This window comes from Eubalaena glacialis, chromosome 14 (genome assembly GCF_028564815.1).
Source record: "Eubalaena glacialis isolate mEubGla1 chromosome 14, mEubGla1.1.hap2.+ XY, whole genome shotgun sequence".
NCBI lineage: Eukaryota > Metazoa > Chordata > Mammalia > Artiodactyla > Balaenidae > Eubalaena > Eubalaena glacialis.
Genome location: NC_083729.1, coordinates 85,095,933 through 85,112,297, shown reverse-complemented (window position 1 = coordinate 85,112,297; position 16,365 = coordinate 85,095,933). Strand labels below are relative to the sequence as shown.

At 49.7% G+C, this 16,365-nt stretch overlaps 1 protein-coding gene across 1 annotated transcript in view; it reads left to right on the top strand.

Annotated features, from left to right (window-relative positions):
• Positions 1–16,365, top strand: part of FAM178B (family with sequence similarity 178 member B) — a 97,429-nt gene that overhangs the window by 7,629 nt on the left and 73,435 nt on the right. Inside the window, 5 exon segments of the mRNA XM_061210911.1 lie at positions 6,146–6,215; positions 6,415–6,833; positions 7,855–7,916; positions 10,596–10,700; positions 15,444–15,596. Coding sequence (XP_061066894.1) covers positions 6,146–6,215; positions 6,415–6,833; positions 7,855–7,916; positions 10,596–10,700; positions 15,444–15,596 — 809 coding nt within the window.

The following is a 16,365-nucleotide window of genomic DNA, read 5'->3' as shown; positions in this document are numbered from 1 at the left end:
ACTTTGGTTGTTTCCACTTTTTGGCTGTTGTGAATAATGCTGCTGTGGACATTCGTGTGCAAGATGTTGTGTGGACAAATGTTTTCATTTCTCTCGTGTACATACCTAGGGTTGCTTTTTTTGGGTCATATGGTACCTCTGTGTTTAATCATTTGGGGAACTTCCAGGCTCTTTTCCAAAGCCCTTTTCTGTGTATTACCAGTAAGCAAAGGGAATATTTTATTGCTCTTTGACTTTTGCAGAATTTTGAAATTTTACTCCTGACCAACTTTGCAGTTTGTCTGTTAAAATGCTTCCATGAAAAAGCTGGAGGTGTCATCAGCATGCTTAGACCTTCGCTCCACATATGTCTCATCCTCTGCGAGCACTGCTGGGGGGATCTGGGTCTTAGTCCCCAGTTTTCTCAGGAATGGAGACATTTTCCACCAGATGCATTGTTATTTGTGGACCAAACAGCTTTTCAGATATTCTGGCTATAAGAGGTTTTTTTTTTTTTTTTGCTGGTGTTTACCTGTCATCTCACATATTAAACCATTGAGAGTTCAGATAGAAGATTGCTCACAATTTTTGTTTGCCTGAGCTGATGTCTGGGTTGTCCACTGTGATCATGCTGATGTCATGGCCATATTGGCAGTAAAATGACGTCCGAATCAAGAACGTGGGAAAGACCTGGGACTTTCGGTATCATCCTTTCTGATACACATCAAGAATTTTCAGCATTTTTAGAGGCCTCTACTACCAGCTTCCACCTTCCACAGAGCTCAAATGCACATAATAATGTGCTGCCAAATGCACATAATAATGGGCTAAATTGTGATGCCCTAAAATTCATATGTTGAAGTCCTAACCCCCAGCACCTCACAATGTAACTGTATTTGGAGATAAGGTCTTTAAAGAGGTCATTAAGGTTAAATGAGGTCATTGAGAGTGGGCCCTAATCCAATATGACTGGGGTTCTTAGAAGAAGAGGAGCTTAGGACACAGGCATACAGAGGAGAAACCATGTGGATGACACAGGGAGGAGAGAGCCATGTGCAAGCCAAGGAGACAGGTTAAGAAGAAACCAACCCTGCTGACACCTTGATCTTTGACAGAATTGTGAAATAAATGTCTTTTATTTGAGGCCCCCAGTCTGTGATACTTGTCACAGTAGCCCAAGCTGACTAATACATGCACCTTGATGCTCCTTCACCCTGACACCCTGTCTGCTCTCCTGTCCTGCGGGCCTGATGGACAACTGCTCTCCTACCTCCCAGACTGTATCCTCTGCTTGGCTCATCCTGGAGCCTCCATTCTGGCTCCCTTTCCACTGGGCCCCACCCTGGTCCTTCTTGTTTCCCCAGGGCCAACGGGGCCTGCTAGGTAGAAGGCACAGCATGGCCCAAGTACCACCCCACAGCGGGAGGAAAAAATGCCACCGGGGGGCTCCTATCAAGACTTGAACCCCCGCTGCTCCCACTTCTCCTTTACAAGGGGAAGTTCAGTGATTTCTTAGCACTTGCCAGGGTCCCCATTGAGGGCAGAACTGGGAAGGCCAACAGTGGACACTTTATATACAGAGATGGCTTAGATTATCCCAGAAGCATTTTCATTTCATTTAACAGAATTTGTATGTTGTGTTTTCCTCCAGATGATTTCTAATGTGGAAATAATTTTATACGTTGAAAAGTTTCAATATTTGCTAAGTGGAAGCTGGTGTTATTTGTTAAGTTAGGTTTATGGAGGTATAATTTACATCCAGTAAAATTTACCCTTTCTAGATGTGCAGGTCAGTGAGCTTTGACAATGGTATGTAGTTTTTGAGGAACCACCACCACCACCGCAGTCAAGAGAGAGAATATTTTCATCACCTAAAGATGCCTCACGTGTGTGCCTTTGCCCAGCAATGGCTTCTGAGCAGAGGAGGTTACACGATTGAGTTGATGCTTAGGAAGGTTGAATCAGAAGCAATTTTCAGGAAGGACTGGAAGGAAGAGTGATTATTTTTTAAGGCAGAAAAACTAGAAAAAAATCCCACTGGCAAGTGGGAGGATGGGCAATCCTGGGCAACACCTCCTGAAGGCCCAAAGGAGGGCAGGATGTCAGAACCAGGACAGGATGATTTTTAGTGCCATCCTATCTCACTGGTCCCCTAAAGGCTTCTGATGCTGCCCTCCAGTGCTTAGATAGGCACAAATTTAGAACATTTTATTATTTAAACAATTTTGCAAAAATTACAACCATAACTCCTTCACTTAATATGGTTATTTCATATTTCTTTTTTTTATAAGTATTTTTTTTTTTAATTTATTTTTAGCTGCATTGGGTCTTCATTGCTGCGCGCGGGCTTTCTCTGGTTGCAGCGAGTGGGGGCTACTCTTCTTTGTGGTGCGCAGGCTTCTCATTGCGGTGGCTTCTCTTGTTGCAGAGCACGGGCTCTAGGCTCACGGGCTTCAGTAGTTGTGGCACGTGGGGTCAGTAGTTGTGGCTCGCGGGCTCTAGAGTGCAGGCTCAGTAGTTGTGGTGCACGGGCTTAGTTGCTCCGTGGCATGTGGGATCTTCCCGCATGTGGGAATCTTCCCAGACCAGGGCTCGAACCTGTGTCCCCTGCATTGGCAGGGGGATTCTTAACCACTGTGCCACCAGGGAAGTTCTATTTTTTTTCTTTTTAATTCATGATTTCTACCAAGTTGTGTTGACCTCTACTTACTTGACATTATTTTGCATACACTTTTCCCCCATGTATAATTTATATATTTATTTATCTTTTATTGTGGTAAAATATACATAAGACTTACAGCATTTTAAAGTGTATAATACAGTGGCATTTGGTACATTCACGGTGTTGTGCAAGCGTTAGCGCTGTCTAGTTCTAGAGCATTTTCATCATCCAAAGAGGAAAGCTTACGCATTAAGCAGTCACTCCTCATTCCTCCTCCCCTCCCCCCACCTCCCACAGCACCTGGCAACCACTAGTCTACTTTCTGTCTCTGTGGATTTGCCTACTCTGGGCATTTCATATATAGAGAACTATATATATGATTCTTTTGTGTCTGGTTTCTTTCACTTAGCATAACGTTTTTGAGGTTTATCCATTGTTATAGCGTGTATCAGTGCTTCATTCCTTGTTGTGGCTCAATAATATTCCATTGTGTGGATATACCACATTTTGTTTATCCATTCAGTAGTTGATAAACATTTGCATTATTTCCACCTTTTGGCTATGTGAGGAGTGCTACTGGGAACATTCATGTGCAAGGATTTGTCTGAGAACCTATTTTCACTTCTTTCGAGTATATACTTAGGAGTGGAATTCCTGCGTCATTTGGTAATTCATATGGTAATTCTATCGTTAACTAACTGAGGAACTGCCAACCCGTCTTCCACAGTGGCTGTATCATTTTACGTTCACAACAGCAATGTATGAGGGTTCCAATTTCTCCAGTCCTCACCAACACTAGTTATTTTTTGTTGTTGTTTTTGTTTTTGATGATAGACATCCTGGTGGGTGTGAAGTAGCATTTCATTGTGGTTGTGATTCGCACTTCCCTAATAAAGTGACTGTTAACATTGAGCATCTTCTCATGTGCTGGTTGGCCCTTTGTGTATCCTCTTTTGAAAATGCCTATTCAAGTCTTTTGCTTATTTTTTAATTGGATTTTTTACCTTTTTGTTGCTAAGTTGTAAGAGTTCTTGGTATATTCTGGATCCTAGACCCTAATCAAATAAATGATTTGCAAATATTTTGTCACATTCTGTAGGTTGTCCTTTTATTTTCTTGACAATATCCTTTGAAGTGCAAAATTTTAAATTTTGATGAAATCCTGTTTATCTATTTTTTCTTTCTTTGCCTGTGCTGTTGGTGTCATATCTTAAGAAACCATTGCCAAATCTGAAGCCATGAAGATTTACCCCTATGTTTTCCTCTGAGTCATACGGTTTTAGTGCTTCTGTTTAGGTTTTTCATCTATTTTGAATTAATTATTGTGTATAGTGTCTGGTGAGACAAGGGTCCAGTGTCATTCTTTTGCATGTGGATGTCCAGTTGCCTAGCACCATTTGTTGAAAAGACTCTTCTTTCTCCATTGAATGTTCTTGGCATCTTTATTGAAAATCAGTTGACCATAGATGTATGTGTTTATTTCTGGAACTCAGTTTTATTCCTTTGGTAAATATATATATATATATAGTTTAAGAGTTTGTTTTATTTCTATGTATTTGTGAAATTCCTTCTGTCATTTATTTCTAGTTTCTATTGTGATAGGGAAAGATACTTTATATGAATTCAGTATTTTAAAATTTATTGAGACTTGTTTTCTGGCCTAACATATAATTTATCCTGAAGAAATTCTACGTGTATTTGCAAAGAATGCATATTGTGCTGTTGCAGGGTGAAGGGTTCTGTGTATGTCTGGTTATGTTTAGTTGGTTTATAGTGTTGCTCAAGTCCTCTATTTTCTTTTGATCTTCCATATAATTTCATTGTTGAAAGTAGGATATTGAAGCCTTCAGCTATTATTTTATAATTATTTCTCCCTTCGGCTCTGTCATTTTGCGTCACATAGTTTGGAGCTCTGTTTTTAGGTGCATATATGTTTATAATTGTTATATATTCTTGATGACTGACCCTTATATCAATGTATAATGGCTTGCTTTGTCTCATAGTAATTTTTGACTTAACATCTATTTTTTCTGATGCTAATATAGCTACTCCAGGTCTCTTTGGGTTTCTATTTACATGGAGTATCTTTTTCATCCTTTCACTTTCAATCTATTTGTATCTTTAGATGTAAAGTGAATCTCTTGTAGACGGCATATAGTTGGATCATGTTTTTTTAGTCCATTTTGCCAGTTATCTCCCTTTTGATTTGAGAATTAACTCCATTTATGTTTAAACTAATTACTGATAAGAAAGAATTTCTGCCATTTTACTATTTGTTTCTTATGTATCTTACATCTTTTTTTGTTTCTCAGTTCGTCCATTACTGCCTTCTTTTTTGTTTAACTGATTTTTTGTAGTGTGTGATTTTGATCCCCTCCTCATTTCCTTTTCTGTATATTTTGAAGTTATTTTGTTAGTAGTGACACTGGAGATTATAATTTATGTCTTAAATTTATTACAAACTTGTTTGAATTAATTTTGTGTTTAACTGATTTTTTTTAATGTGTGATTTTGATTCCCTCCTCATTTCCTTTTCTGTATATTTTAAAGTTATTTTGTTAGTAGTGACACTGGAGATTATAATTTATATCTTAAATTTATTACAGACTTGTTTGAATTAATACCAGCCTAGCTTCAATAGTATACAAAAACTCTGCTCCTATACAACTCCATCCCTTCTCTTTATTTTTATTTTTATTTTTTTTTTTTAAGATTTGGAGTTTTCCATACTCTAGTCCTTTTTATTTATTTATTTATTTATTTATTTATGGCTGTGTTGGATCTTCGTTTCTGTGCAAGGGCTTTCTCTAGTTGCGGCAAGTGGGGGCCACTCTTCATTGCGGTGCGTGGGCCTCTCACTATCGCAGCCTCTCTTGTTGTGGAGCACAGGCTGCAGACGCGCAGGCTCAGTAGTTGTGGCTCACGGGCCTAGTTGCTCCGCGGCATGTGGGATCTTCCCAGACCAGGGCTCGAACCCGTGTCCCCTGCATTGGCAGGCAGATTCTCAACCACTGCGCCACCAGGGAAGCCCCTCTTTATGTTTTTATTGGCACAAATTACATGTTTAAACATTGTGTGTTCATTAACATATATGTATGATATTTCTTTTTTCTTTTTTAAATGTTTTTCTTTTTTTACAATTGTATTAATATATAATTGATATATACCATTTTATAAGTCTAAAGTGTACAGAATAATGATTTGACTTACATACATCATGAAATGATTACCACAATAGGTTTGTATAATATTGTTTTATGCAGTATTTCGTACAGGTTTAAAAAATGTTGATGTCTTTACACTTGCCCATCATGTCCTTGAAATGAGAGGTCAGATCAAGCCTCCTTCACCTCAGCAACTTGATCTTTGTGGTACATGTGCTGAGTCCTTGGGGTGGAGCTGGAGGGAGAGTTCCTTCCTGGGCACCCAGGGGCCCAGGACCTCCTCTAGAGCACTTAGCTCTCTTCTGGAGGCTTGCCTCACCTGACAGGTGGTTCCTTCCAGGATAAAATGCCCAGTGGTGTGCAGATGGCCAGGCCCGAGAAGGCTGTGCTAGCCCGTCCTTGGAGAGAAGGTAGGTGTAGCTCCCCTGTGCAGGTAGAGCCTTTCTGAGGTTTGGGGCCACGAGGGAGTGGAAAACCCACAGTTGAGGGACTCCCTTTGCATGCTGCCCACAGCAATCCCAAGCCACCCCTCTCCTCAGCCAGTGTGGCGCCGTGGCTGGGATGGTGGCAGGCAGGTGGGGACACTGCAGGAATCTGTCCCGTCCACAGGGGTTCAGGCAGCCGCCGCCAGGCCCATCCTCTTGCCCAACCTGAAGGGCAGCTGCCTCGACCACCCCCTGCACCAGGGGCTCCTGCACCCCTCGCGGCGCCTTTGCAGCCCCTCCTCTGCTCCAGCTCCCAAGTCGAAGAAGCCCAAGATGCAGGCCGCCGGAGACATGTTCCCCAGCGACTGGAGCCCGCCGCCCGTGGAGTTCCTGAAGCGGAGGGCCGTGCCGGCTGACAGCGGGGCCCCAGCCCAGAGGCTGGCAGGCACGGCAGGGCCTCGGGGCCTGAGGAGACTGGCCCACCAGTTGCCCGAGGAGTCAAAGCAGGAGCCCCAGGACCCAGACCCCGTGGGGGGTCTGGCCTCACTGGAGGAGCCGTTCTGGAGCACGGCAGGCACCAGCCCAAAGGTTGCAGCGCCATGGGTGGACGCCCGCACCTCGGTAAGCCAGGAACTGCCGCTTGGCCTCCTCTCCTTGCCGCCCCTCTTCAGCCACCTCTCCTTAGTCACCCCCAAGCCACCCCTTTTTGGCCACTCCTCCTCAGCCACACCCCAACTGCCCTCCTTCGGCCACTTCGCCTTGACTGTCCCTCCTTGGCCACACACACCCCGCCACCTCTCCCCAGACCCTGGGCCCTCGTGGCTGGGAGTTTGGGCCCCCAAGGCTGGGCTGCATCTCTCCCTTTATTTCTGCTCCTAACTCCTGCTAATAAAAATGCTTGGGGTGGTGCCGTATTTGATGCCGCCCCTGTGTGGGCCCTTCAAGGCTTTTGCAGCTGTGGTTGGGATTATGGGTCTGGGCGAGGTCAGGCACAAAGCCTCAGGCTAACTGTGGTCCAGCGACCTGGGATTCCTAAGTGGAAACTTCAGTGATGAACTTTAAGCCAGGAATAAACTGGTTGCTGGGAAGACTGTGGGGACATTTGAGCCCATAGATCTGGGAAATTTATTCTAAGAATAGGATTTATTTATTTGTAATAGCTCAAGATTGCCAATAACCAAAATGCCAATCACTAGGGAACTAATAAATTATGTTCTAATCATAAATCAGAATACCATGGAAGTGGTTTTTTTAAAAAAAGAAACTATCTCTTCAGTATTGATATGGAATGACCCTGAAGACATATTGTTAACTGAAAATCAGCAAAGTGCAGAATAGGGGGTGTAGCGTGCTACCACCTGTGTTGAAGGAGAGAGTCTATGATGTATTACTGTTTGCTTGTCTGTGCGTACAGTATCTCGGAAAGCACGGCCAGCAGTAAACACCTGTGGTCACCTGTGGGGAGGGACCTGGGCGGCTGGGGATGGAGGTGAGCGAGTGAATGTATTGCCTATTCAGAAAAGTAAACAAAATAAGTAAAGGGCTTAACATAGCTTCAGTTTTATTCTTTTTCCCTCCGTCTTTGTCTTTCTCTTTCTTGCCCATTCCCGTGTGGCTTCTCCAGCTCGCCTCTGGGGACTCCGAGTGCTATGTTAACAGCTTGGATTACTTACTGCAGGAGAAGAGGTGAGTGGGGAGGGTCCATCATGGGGCTCTTCATTTCTGTGGGGTTGGCAGTAATTTCATGGGTTTGTCCTCAGAGACTCAGAGCAAATTCCTCTCAGGATAAAGCAGCCTACCCCCGCCATCAGCATGCCTCCTGAGTGCCCTGTGTGCCCTGGTGAATAAGGAGTGTGCAGAACAGTAGCGGGTCAAAGGGCAGCATCTCTGAGGCAGAGAGCCCCGGACCCTCACCATGCACAGAGCCCTCGTTCCGGTTCTCTCTCCACCTCGGTGCTGTTCTGCCCAGTTCATGCCAGTTTAGGGCTTGCTCAGCTCCCACTGAGCGAAGCGGAAGAAGCACACTGCTTTGATACTGAGGCGCACAGCCTGACGATCGACTCGACGGTGACGGAGGTGGAGTGGGAGGGGTGGGGGCTAAGGTGCCAGCTTTTCCTGCGCCCTGCCCCACACCACCACCTGAGCACGCTTTGCTCGTTATTCCGTAGCGCTTGGTCTAGTTCACCTGCCCTCCCCCCGGGATTACGGTGAGCGTGTCTCACGTGGAAGTTGGTTTCTAAAGGCAAAAGTCACATCCCGTCAGAACTGGAAATCCCTTAGGGAGGCGGAGGTGGGGATGGAAACCAACCCCCGTGCTCTTTCTTTACTGGAAAGCAGGTGCCATGGTTGGCTTGCACTGAGGGCCCATTTAGTGGTGAAGACACCATTCTAGTGATGAAGACACTAGAATCCTGCTCCTCCACTGCCCGCGAGGACTGGGGCGGCTGGGGTGCGGTGGACTTCACCCCTGGGCTTGCGCTTTGACACACGGGAGCACGTTGCCCACGGACTTATTCTGTGTTCTCATCCCTTCTCTGGTGTTGTTTGCTCAGTGTGTGCACACTCTCTTTGCGGAAGTTAAGAGGCGGGGCTGTTGTCTGATACTTGGGTTCTTGTCGGAATGACATCTCACTGGTCTCTGTTTTTCCCAATTCCCAGCCCATGTTCTTGCCCGCAGGAGGGGGTTAAACACACGTGTGGGATGAATGATTGTTTTCTCTCCTGTGTCTATTCCTGACCCCACCCCAGAGTCATCTCCCTCCTCTGGGCTCTTAATAGCCCATGACTTTTGTTGTTTAACTCCTTTACCTGAGTATATTTTTTCCTAACCAGAGGGTAAGTTAGGGAAGGGGCTGTGTCTATATGTTTGTACGGTATCCAGCTGTAAATATATTAGATACTCAGAAGTGTCAGCAGGAAAGTAAACACGCGTGGGGAACTACCCACTCCTCAGTGCCTGGCATGGGAAGGTTCCTGCTCTGCGCTGCACCCTGTGCCAGGCACCGGATATACAGATATGATGGTGAGCCCCACTCACCTGGAATTGAACGCAGTGATTCTACTATTTCCCGTGCTGTAAAGCTGCTATGGAGGGGCCTGGAATAATGGCATCTAACTTAGCCTGGGAGTTAGGACAGGCTCCCCAGGAGGGGGATCCTTGTCCTTGGACCTTGGAGGATAAGAGTTGGGAGGGCAGCAGGAGTGACCTCACATATAAAGGCAGGAAGGACAGACCGTGCCTCTCCTGGCTGGCTAGGACTGGTATTCTCGGTGCCAGAGTGTGGGGAGTGGACAGAGCAGAAGATGCAGCCGAGATGTGAACGGGAGCCTCATGAACACAGGGTCGAGTCGTGGGCAAATTTTAAGCAGGTCCTGATGTGTTTTGCCACGTGTTTAAGAGAGAGCGCTCAGGCTGCGTTACGGAGAATGGTTGGGAAGCGTGAGGGGGAAATAGGGTGAATGGTGATGAGACGGGGCCTCGGGGAGCTCCCGTGGGACCTGCTGCCCTGGGTGGCTGGGGCCTGTGTAGGGAAGAGTAATTGAGAATTGGGTGTGCAATGTCGGGAGGACCGGCCGCATTTGGCTGGAAATCATCCATCTAGTGGCTGGCTCAAAGGATCTGAACCCAAGACAGGCTGGGCTGGAGGCGAAGCCTTTGAGAACCGAGGACCAGTGGGCAAAGCCAGGGTGAGCACCCGGAGGGCAGGGTGAGGGCCGGGGGGCTCCCAGGGCTCCCTCAACAGCCGGAGGGAACAAGGATGCAGAAGGCCAAGCGGGGACCGGTGCCCCCTTGGGGTTTGTGCGTGGTCAGGGCAGGAGGTGAGGGAGCCGGGCTCCGGCAAGATGATGGTTGGCACGCAGGGCCTCTGGTGGGGCCGATTGAAAAAGGAAGTGAGGCGCTCAGGCCTGGAGGGAGAAAACGGACTCAGGGGCAGGGCAGGCGCCGTAGGGAAGGAGCAGGCCCTGGGGGGCTGCCACTTGGGGCCGGAGAGGCAGGCCTGGGGGAGCCATGGCCACAGGGGCTGCTCCTGGTCAGTGTGGCTGGACCCGGGAGGAGCAGAAGGGCTAGGCCCTGTCCCTGGTGTGTTAAAAAGCGAGCAAATGCCAGAACAAAGTACACAAAGGTGCGTTTGAAGTTGTGTAGAGTAAATTGTCTTCTTTCAGGCAGCACAGCTGATGCAGTGCAGTCCCTCCCCCGCCCCAGGAATCTAAGTTTGAGAGCTTTGTGCAGGGAGACAGGGCCCCGGGCTCCCTGGTCCCCATGCCGAGGCCTTGCTGTGCCCTGGGAGGCCCCTGCGGCCCAGTGACGGGGCTGGATGAGCAGGCACTGCACTGACCCTGTTGTCATCTCTCACCTTCTGGCAGGGAACAGGCCCTGGAGCAGGAGCGAGAGAAGCTGCTTCTGCAGGACTGTCTTGACCTCAATTCCTTGGATCCTGATGAAGAGGTGCCGCTCACACCAGAGCACAGGTGCGGGGAGTGGGCACAGGTGGGAGGGGAGGCGTGTGCCCACTCAGGGCCAAGTCCCTGCACCCACCTCTCCAGGCAGAGGGTTTAAGTGCTCACCTGCCCTTGGTTTTGGACGGTTTCAACCGTGATTTGTGTGCTGTTGATGAGTTCTCAAGCTGCATCCTTCTCTTAATTCCACATCTGTTCATTGATTCGAGAAGGATTTATTCACTTACTGTGTGTCAGGGTCTAGTGTGGGCCTTTGAAGACAGAGAGGTATAAAATACGGCCTGCTCTTCCCCAGTTGTCTGCCCAATCGTGTGGAACCAGGTCTCAAACTACAGTCTGAATGAACACTGACTTTAAATGGGAAAATACAGCCACGGGACATTTTCTGTCTTCCCCTGTGTGGGGAAGGAAGGCGGCTTCTGTCAGAGCTGTCGTCTGGGCTGGAGTCTGCTGGCCCATTGTCTGGAGGGAGGGCTGGAGTCATCTGTACCATGGAGTCTCAGAGATACCTGAGGACCACAGTTGAATTCATCTTCAGGGTACCCTGTTATCCATCCATCCATTTGTCCGTCCGTCTGTCCATCCGTCTGTCCACCCATCCGTTAAACATCTGTTATGTGCCAACTTTGTGCTGGGCTCTGTGCATATTCTGGGGATACAGCAGGAAGAGAACCAGACAGAGGTCTCTGCCCCCGTGTTGCTCGCCGTCAGGGCGGGGATACCACCAGTGCACACGGTGAATGAAGGAAGCTGTGTGACAAGTGCTCCTGAGAAAGGAGAGAGTGGGGAGGGGGTGTCAGCAGTGCTGGGAGGGCTGGAAGGTTAGGAGGAGGGGTCAGGGAAGGCCTCTGTGAGTGGCTGACTTTTCAGCAGAGCCCTGAAGATGGTGAGAGGCGGCCCTGGGAGGGCCTCGCGGCGGCGGCAGCAGTGAGGGGAGAGGAGGTTAGGGAGGCTGCAGGAAGCTGGCTGCCGCTCATCTGAACAGGGTGGAGGGTAGACTGGGGGGCGCGGGGGGGAGGTGGGGGCGGAGGGCGCCGTGGTAGTAATCCGGGAGAAGTCAGGGCCGGGTGGTGAGGAGGAGGCAAACTCTGGGTACGTTTTCAGGGTAGAACCGACAGGGTTTGCTGACGAGCTGGAAGGAGGCTCTGGGAGAAAGAGAGGAATCGGAGGGACCCCGGAGTTTTTGGCCTGAGCAGCTGGGAGGTCGGAGTTGTCTTCATTTAATGGAGGAGGGCTGAGTGACGTACGCTGGGGGCTGGCAGGCACGGGAACAAGAGTTCACTTGGGGGACCCCCGGGGTGAGACCAAGACAAGGACCCCCTTGTCTAGAGAGGCCAGCTTGGGAATCACCATGTATAGGTGACATTTAGAGCTGCAAAACCAGATGAGATCAGCTGGGAGCCGGCATAGAGAGAAGAGCAGGGGCCGGAGGGCACAGCGTAGAGGTCACAGTGACCTTGACAGGAGCAGCCCTGGGGGGCGACTGGGGGCGAGCCTGCCTGGAATAGGTTCAGAGGAGAACGAGAGGAGATGGCAAAAGAGAAGACTGGGCAGCAGCCGAGGGGGAAAATGGAGCCAGGACAGATCTGTCTGTCTGTCTGTCTGCCTTCCTTTCCTTTCTCCCCTCCCTCCCTCAGGCCCCACGTGCCCCCATGTGACTGAGGGCAGGCTGGTCCACACACCCTGGATCGCCTGCCTGTCCGGGCTTTGCTTTTTCTGTGCGTCCGGGTGACGTTATTCAGGTCCCAGCCATGATGGTCTGGTTTGGGTGCTGATGCCGAGTCAGCATTCTGCATCCACTCACCGAGGGACGTGAGCGATGACACGCAGACACCTGGGGGCCCCCACTCTCAGGACCCCCAAATGGTTCCCACCGTCACTGATGCCCAGAGAGGATCCCAAGCAACACCTTGGCTGCCCGTGTGCTTTTTTTCTCAGGTCTTTCTGCTAATTGTCTTTGGACTTGATCGGGGATCAGCAGACTTTCTGTAAAGCCTGTGAATAGTAAATATTTCAGGCTTTGAGGACCACACAGCCTGTCGGCGGCTGCGTGGCTGTGCTGCCGTGGCGGGAAAGCACCCGTCAACCATGTCAGCCATCCGTAACCGGCGAGCCTCCTTGTGTTGCACTGAGACCTCGTTTGCAGAAACAGGCAGGCGAGAGGAGGCCACAGCCTGTGTGCAGTTGCTGGCCCCTGGCCCGGATTAGGGGACGCCTGTCTCTTAACTGGTCCCCGTTTCCACACACTGCCCAGGGGCAGGGAGAGGGTGCCTTGCGGTCTCACGATGGCTCCCTGCAGAGCATGAGGACTGAATGGAATCAGTGGGTTTGGGCCAAAGGCCTTGGTGGCATCATGAGTGATGAAGCAGTTTTCTATGTCGGGGGCCGTGGATTCGCTTTCCAGGTTCCCCGCTCACTGGATGGATAGCCTTGGAAGTAAACATTTTGAGACATCTCTGTAGCCAGAATAATCTTTCTAGCTCTTTGCCTTTCTCCTGAGTGCATCCAGGATTCTGGAAATCATTGCCTGGATGTTTTGAAAATTCCCCACAGAAAGGGAGTTATCTGGGCATACAGTGTTCCAGGCTATGAAATTGCTGATAATTTTCTGGGCACGTGACATTTTCAAGTAGTACTTTGAGAAAGTCTTTTTTGACAGCAGCCACTGAGGTGGTTGTTTTGATGTGGGATCATTTTGATGGGACAGTTCAGTTCTCTGCTTCAAAGAAAATTACTCACTGATGTACAAAGCCAGCAGCCTCTTCCATCCCTGAATGGGGCCGGGGGTGGGATGGGGGGTGCCAAGGGGTGTGGGTCTGGAACGGGTGAGGCCGAGGCTGGGGGCTGGCTACCATCTGGCGGGCAGGTCGCCTGTGACCAGGAGTCACGTGACCACCACAATTACGCATCATAGAAAGACCCCCAATCATCCTGAGCAGATCATCTGCTCCTACTCCGAGGATTGCTTGCGTCTTGAATAGACAATGTCCTATATTCTCTGTTCCTTAAAGTTAAAAGACCTTATGTGTGTGCTGGGGCAGGGGAGGGGAGGATATTTATACCACAGCATCATCCTTTATCCTCAGTTCTGGGCTGCACAGGAAATCCTCAATTAGATGCGAGAGAGTCATCTCAGAGTTCTTAATAATGCACATACATTATATTTAACATCACAAAAGTCCCTTTGAACGATGGTGTGGGGGACAGGAGCTGAGACCTTTTTACAGATGAGCCTCGTTCTTACAGACTTCTAATAACTTGTACCTTTCTTAAAATTATAAAAACAACATAGGGAACCGTAGATAGCCAAAAACTCAAAGAGCAAAGAAATTAACAGAACAGAAAATTGTTTCACCATTTGTGTGGTGGTTTGTCAAGGCTACTTCCAAAGGCTGCGGGATCAGAATCTCCCCAGTTTTCCGACGTCATTCCCATTCATTGTGCCATTTCATCCTTAGGATGACCCTCCTTACCTTGGGTCACTTGGCCAGAGAGTGACAGGTTTCCTCTGGCCAGCTGGTGGGCCACCAGCTCTGCACCTCCACTTCCAGTGCCGGCCACTCGGTCCCAGATCCTCACGGGAGTCCCTGGCAGCGTCCCCTCCGAGTTCACTGCCTCAGGTCTGGCTGAGGACCTGGGTATGGGCCTTCCTTTAGTGGGAGGAGGGGGTGCAGTGCCTGTGGCTCGTTTTATTTTGTTATTTTTATTGTTAAGTGTATGTTACGTTACTGCAAAATCAAGCAGAACACAGTTGCGTGAAATAAACAGGAAATGTCTCTTCTTCCTTCCCCTCCCCCATCCCGTTCCCTAGGGACGACCCCAGACCTTGGTTGGGCACATCAGATGTGTGTGGGTGTTGCGTGTGTCTAAGAACGTGCGTGTGCATGTCTGTGTGTTGACCTGCACGTGCGCGCACACACACACACACACACACACACACACACATGCACTTCCTATTCTGCAACTTGCTATTTTCACCCACTGCGTACTGTGCTCAGGGGATCGTTCCATCCTGTGTGGTGCAGAGATCTGCCTCATTCTTAGGAATCCTCTTCACCGCCTCCCTTAGATGCGTGCCCATCGAGTCGGAACGTATCCCCTCTCTTTCTCCCTGTTTCTAACCTGTCCGTGGGGCCCAGCTCTGATCCACTACATGAGCCTCTCGGGGCAGCGTGGGCCTGGGTGTCTGCATTTAGCAGGCTCCCTGGAGAGTCCTGCTCACGGGAGCTTGAGGACGCTGCTCAGAGGGAGAGTCCGAGCAGGGACCCTCCCCGACCTGCTGCGCCCGCCCAGCGCTTCTCTCCTCTGCCCCTCGAGGCACCGTGTGGCAGCTCTGAGGCTGGTCCCCTTGCTGGAGGGCATTGCCGTGATCCCGTCACACTTTTCCTGGCCGTGCAAGGGCAACCCACGCCTGACTCATCCTTCAGCGCCTGACACCCGCAGTCGTGGGCACTCAGTGAAAGTTTGAACAGAGCCCATGGGTGGGGCAGGATTTGGGACCAGGATTCTGGCTCCTGGACTAAGGCCCTGAGGGAGGGGTTGGGGTCTGACAGAGAGTGGGAGGGGGAAGGGCTCCTCAGTCTGCATCTCTCGGGCTCCCCCTCCGTCAGCAGGTGGCGCCGTGTCCCTGGTCTGGTCTCCACCAGGCGGGGGCTGCAGGGCGGGGGCAGCCATCTGGTCCTCCCTGGCCTCCCTCCAGGCTGCAGACCAGGTGTGCCTGCTGACGCCCGGCTCTCCTGCCCCTTCCTTTGCCAGGAAGCTGGTGGAGAGGTTCTCCGTGTCACTGCAGGTCATCCCAGCAGTACATCCAGGCGAGACTGTGTTTCTACCCCGGCATCACCCTCTGCCCTGCATCCTGGACTGTTCACACCTGAAGCCACGGAGCCGCCTGGAAGAGCTGTTCCTCAGGTAAACACCGGCGTGGCATTACCAGGCCCCTCCCTCAGGGAACTCCGTGGTAAGGACCACCCCAAATGAGGCAATCCAAAGCTGTGTTTTGCCAACTTGGATATGTCAGCTTTTAGGGAAACAGATGAAATAGCACACATCTACTTATAATATTTCATTTACTAATTTAGATGTACACACTTTAAAAAATCTTACATTACAGCAGATATTAGGCATCTGTTCTGTGATTGTGTTGCCTCTTCCTCCCCCATGCCCCAGTTTCATGGAACGGCTCTGGTCACACCCATCATACATGCCTTTGGGGTTATGTCTCCATCAACACTGGAGCCACTTTCCCGGCCATCCAGCAGTTCTCCAGAGCCTGTCATGGCCACTTCCTCCTCCTCCTTGGGTCTGTGTGTGATGCTGACCCTGAAAAGTTTGTCCCCAGCCCCAGGTACACTCTGTATAACGTTGGGACAGCCACCCTGGTCCTCCTCTCGTTAGAAGGTGTTCATGGTCATTATCACATAGCCCCTGACTATGTTGATTTTTTAGGGGATTTTTGAAAACTTTACCACAATACCATGCAATGCTTGCAACTGTGAGTTCACATGTCTAAGAATAAGAGAGAGAAAGCGCGCAGGATACAGTGCAGCGGCCCTCCAGGGGGCTGGTGCCCTGCTGGGCCTTGGCAGCGAGGGGATGGAGGAGAGGCCGCCAGCCCCCCCCCAACCCCTGCCGCAGCCTGTAAGGCACGTGGAGGTTGGGGCCACATTAGCACTGGAAT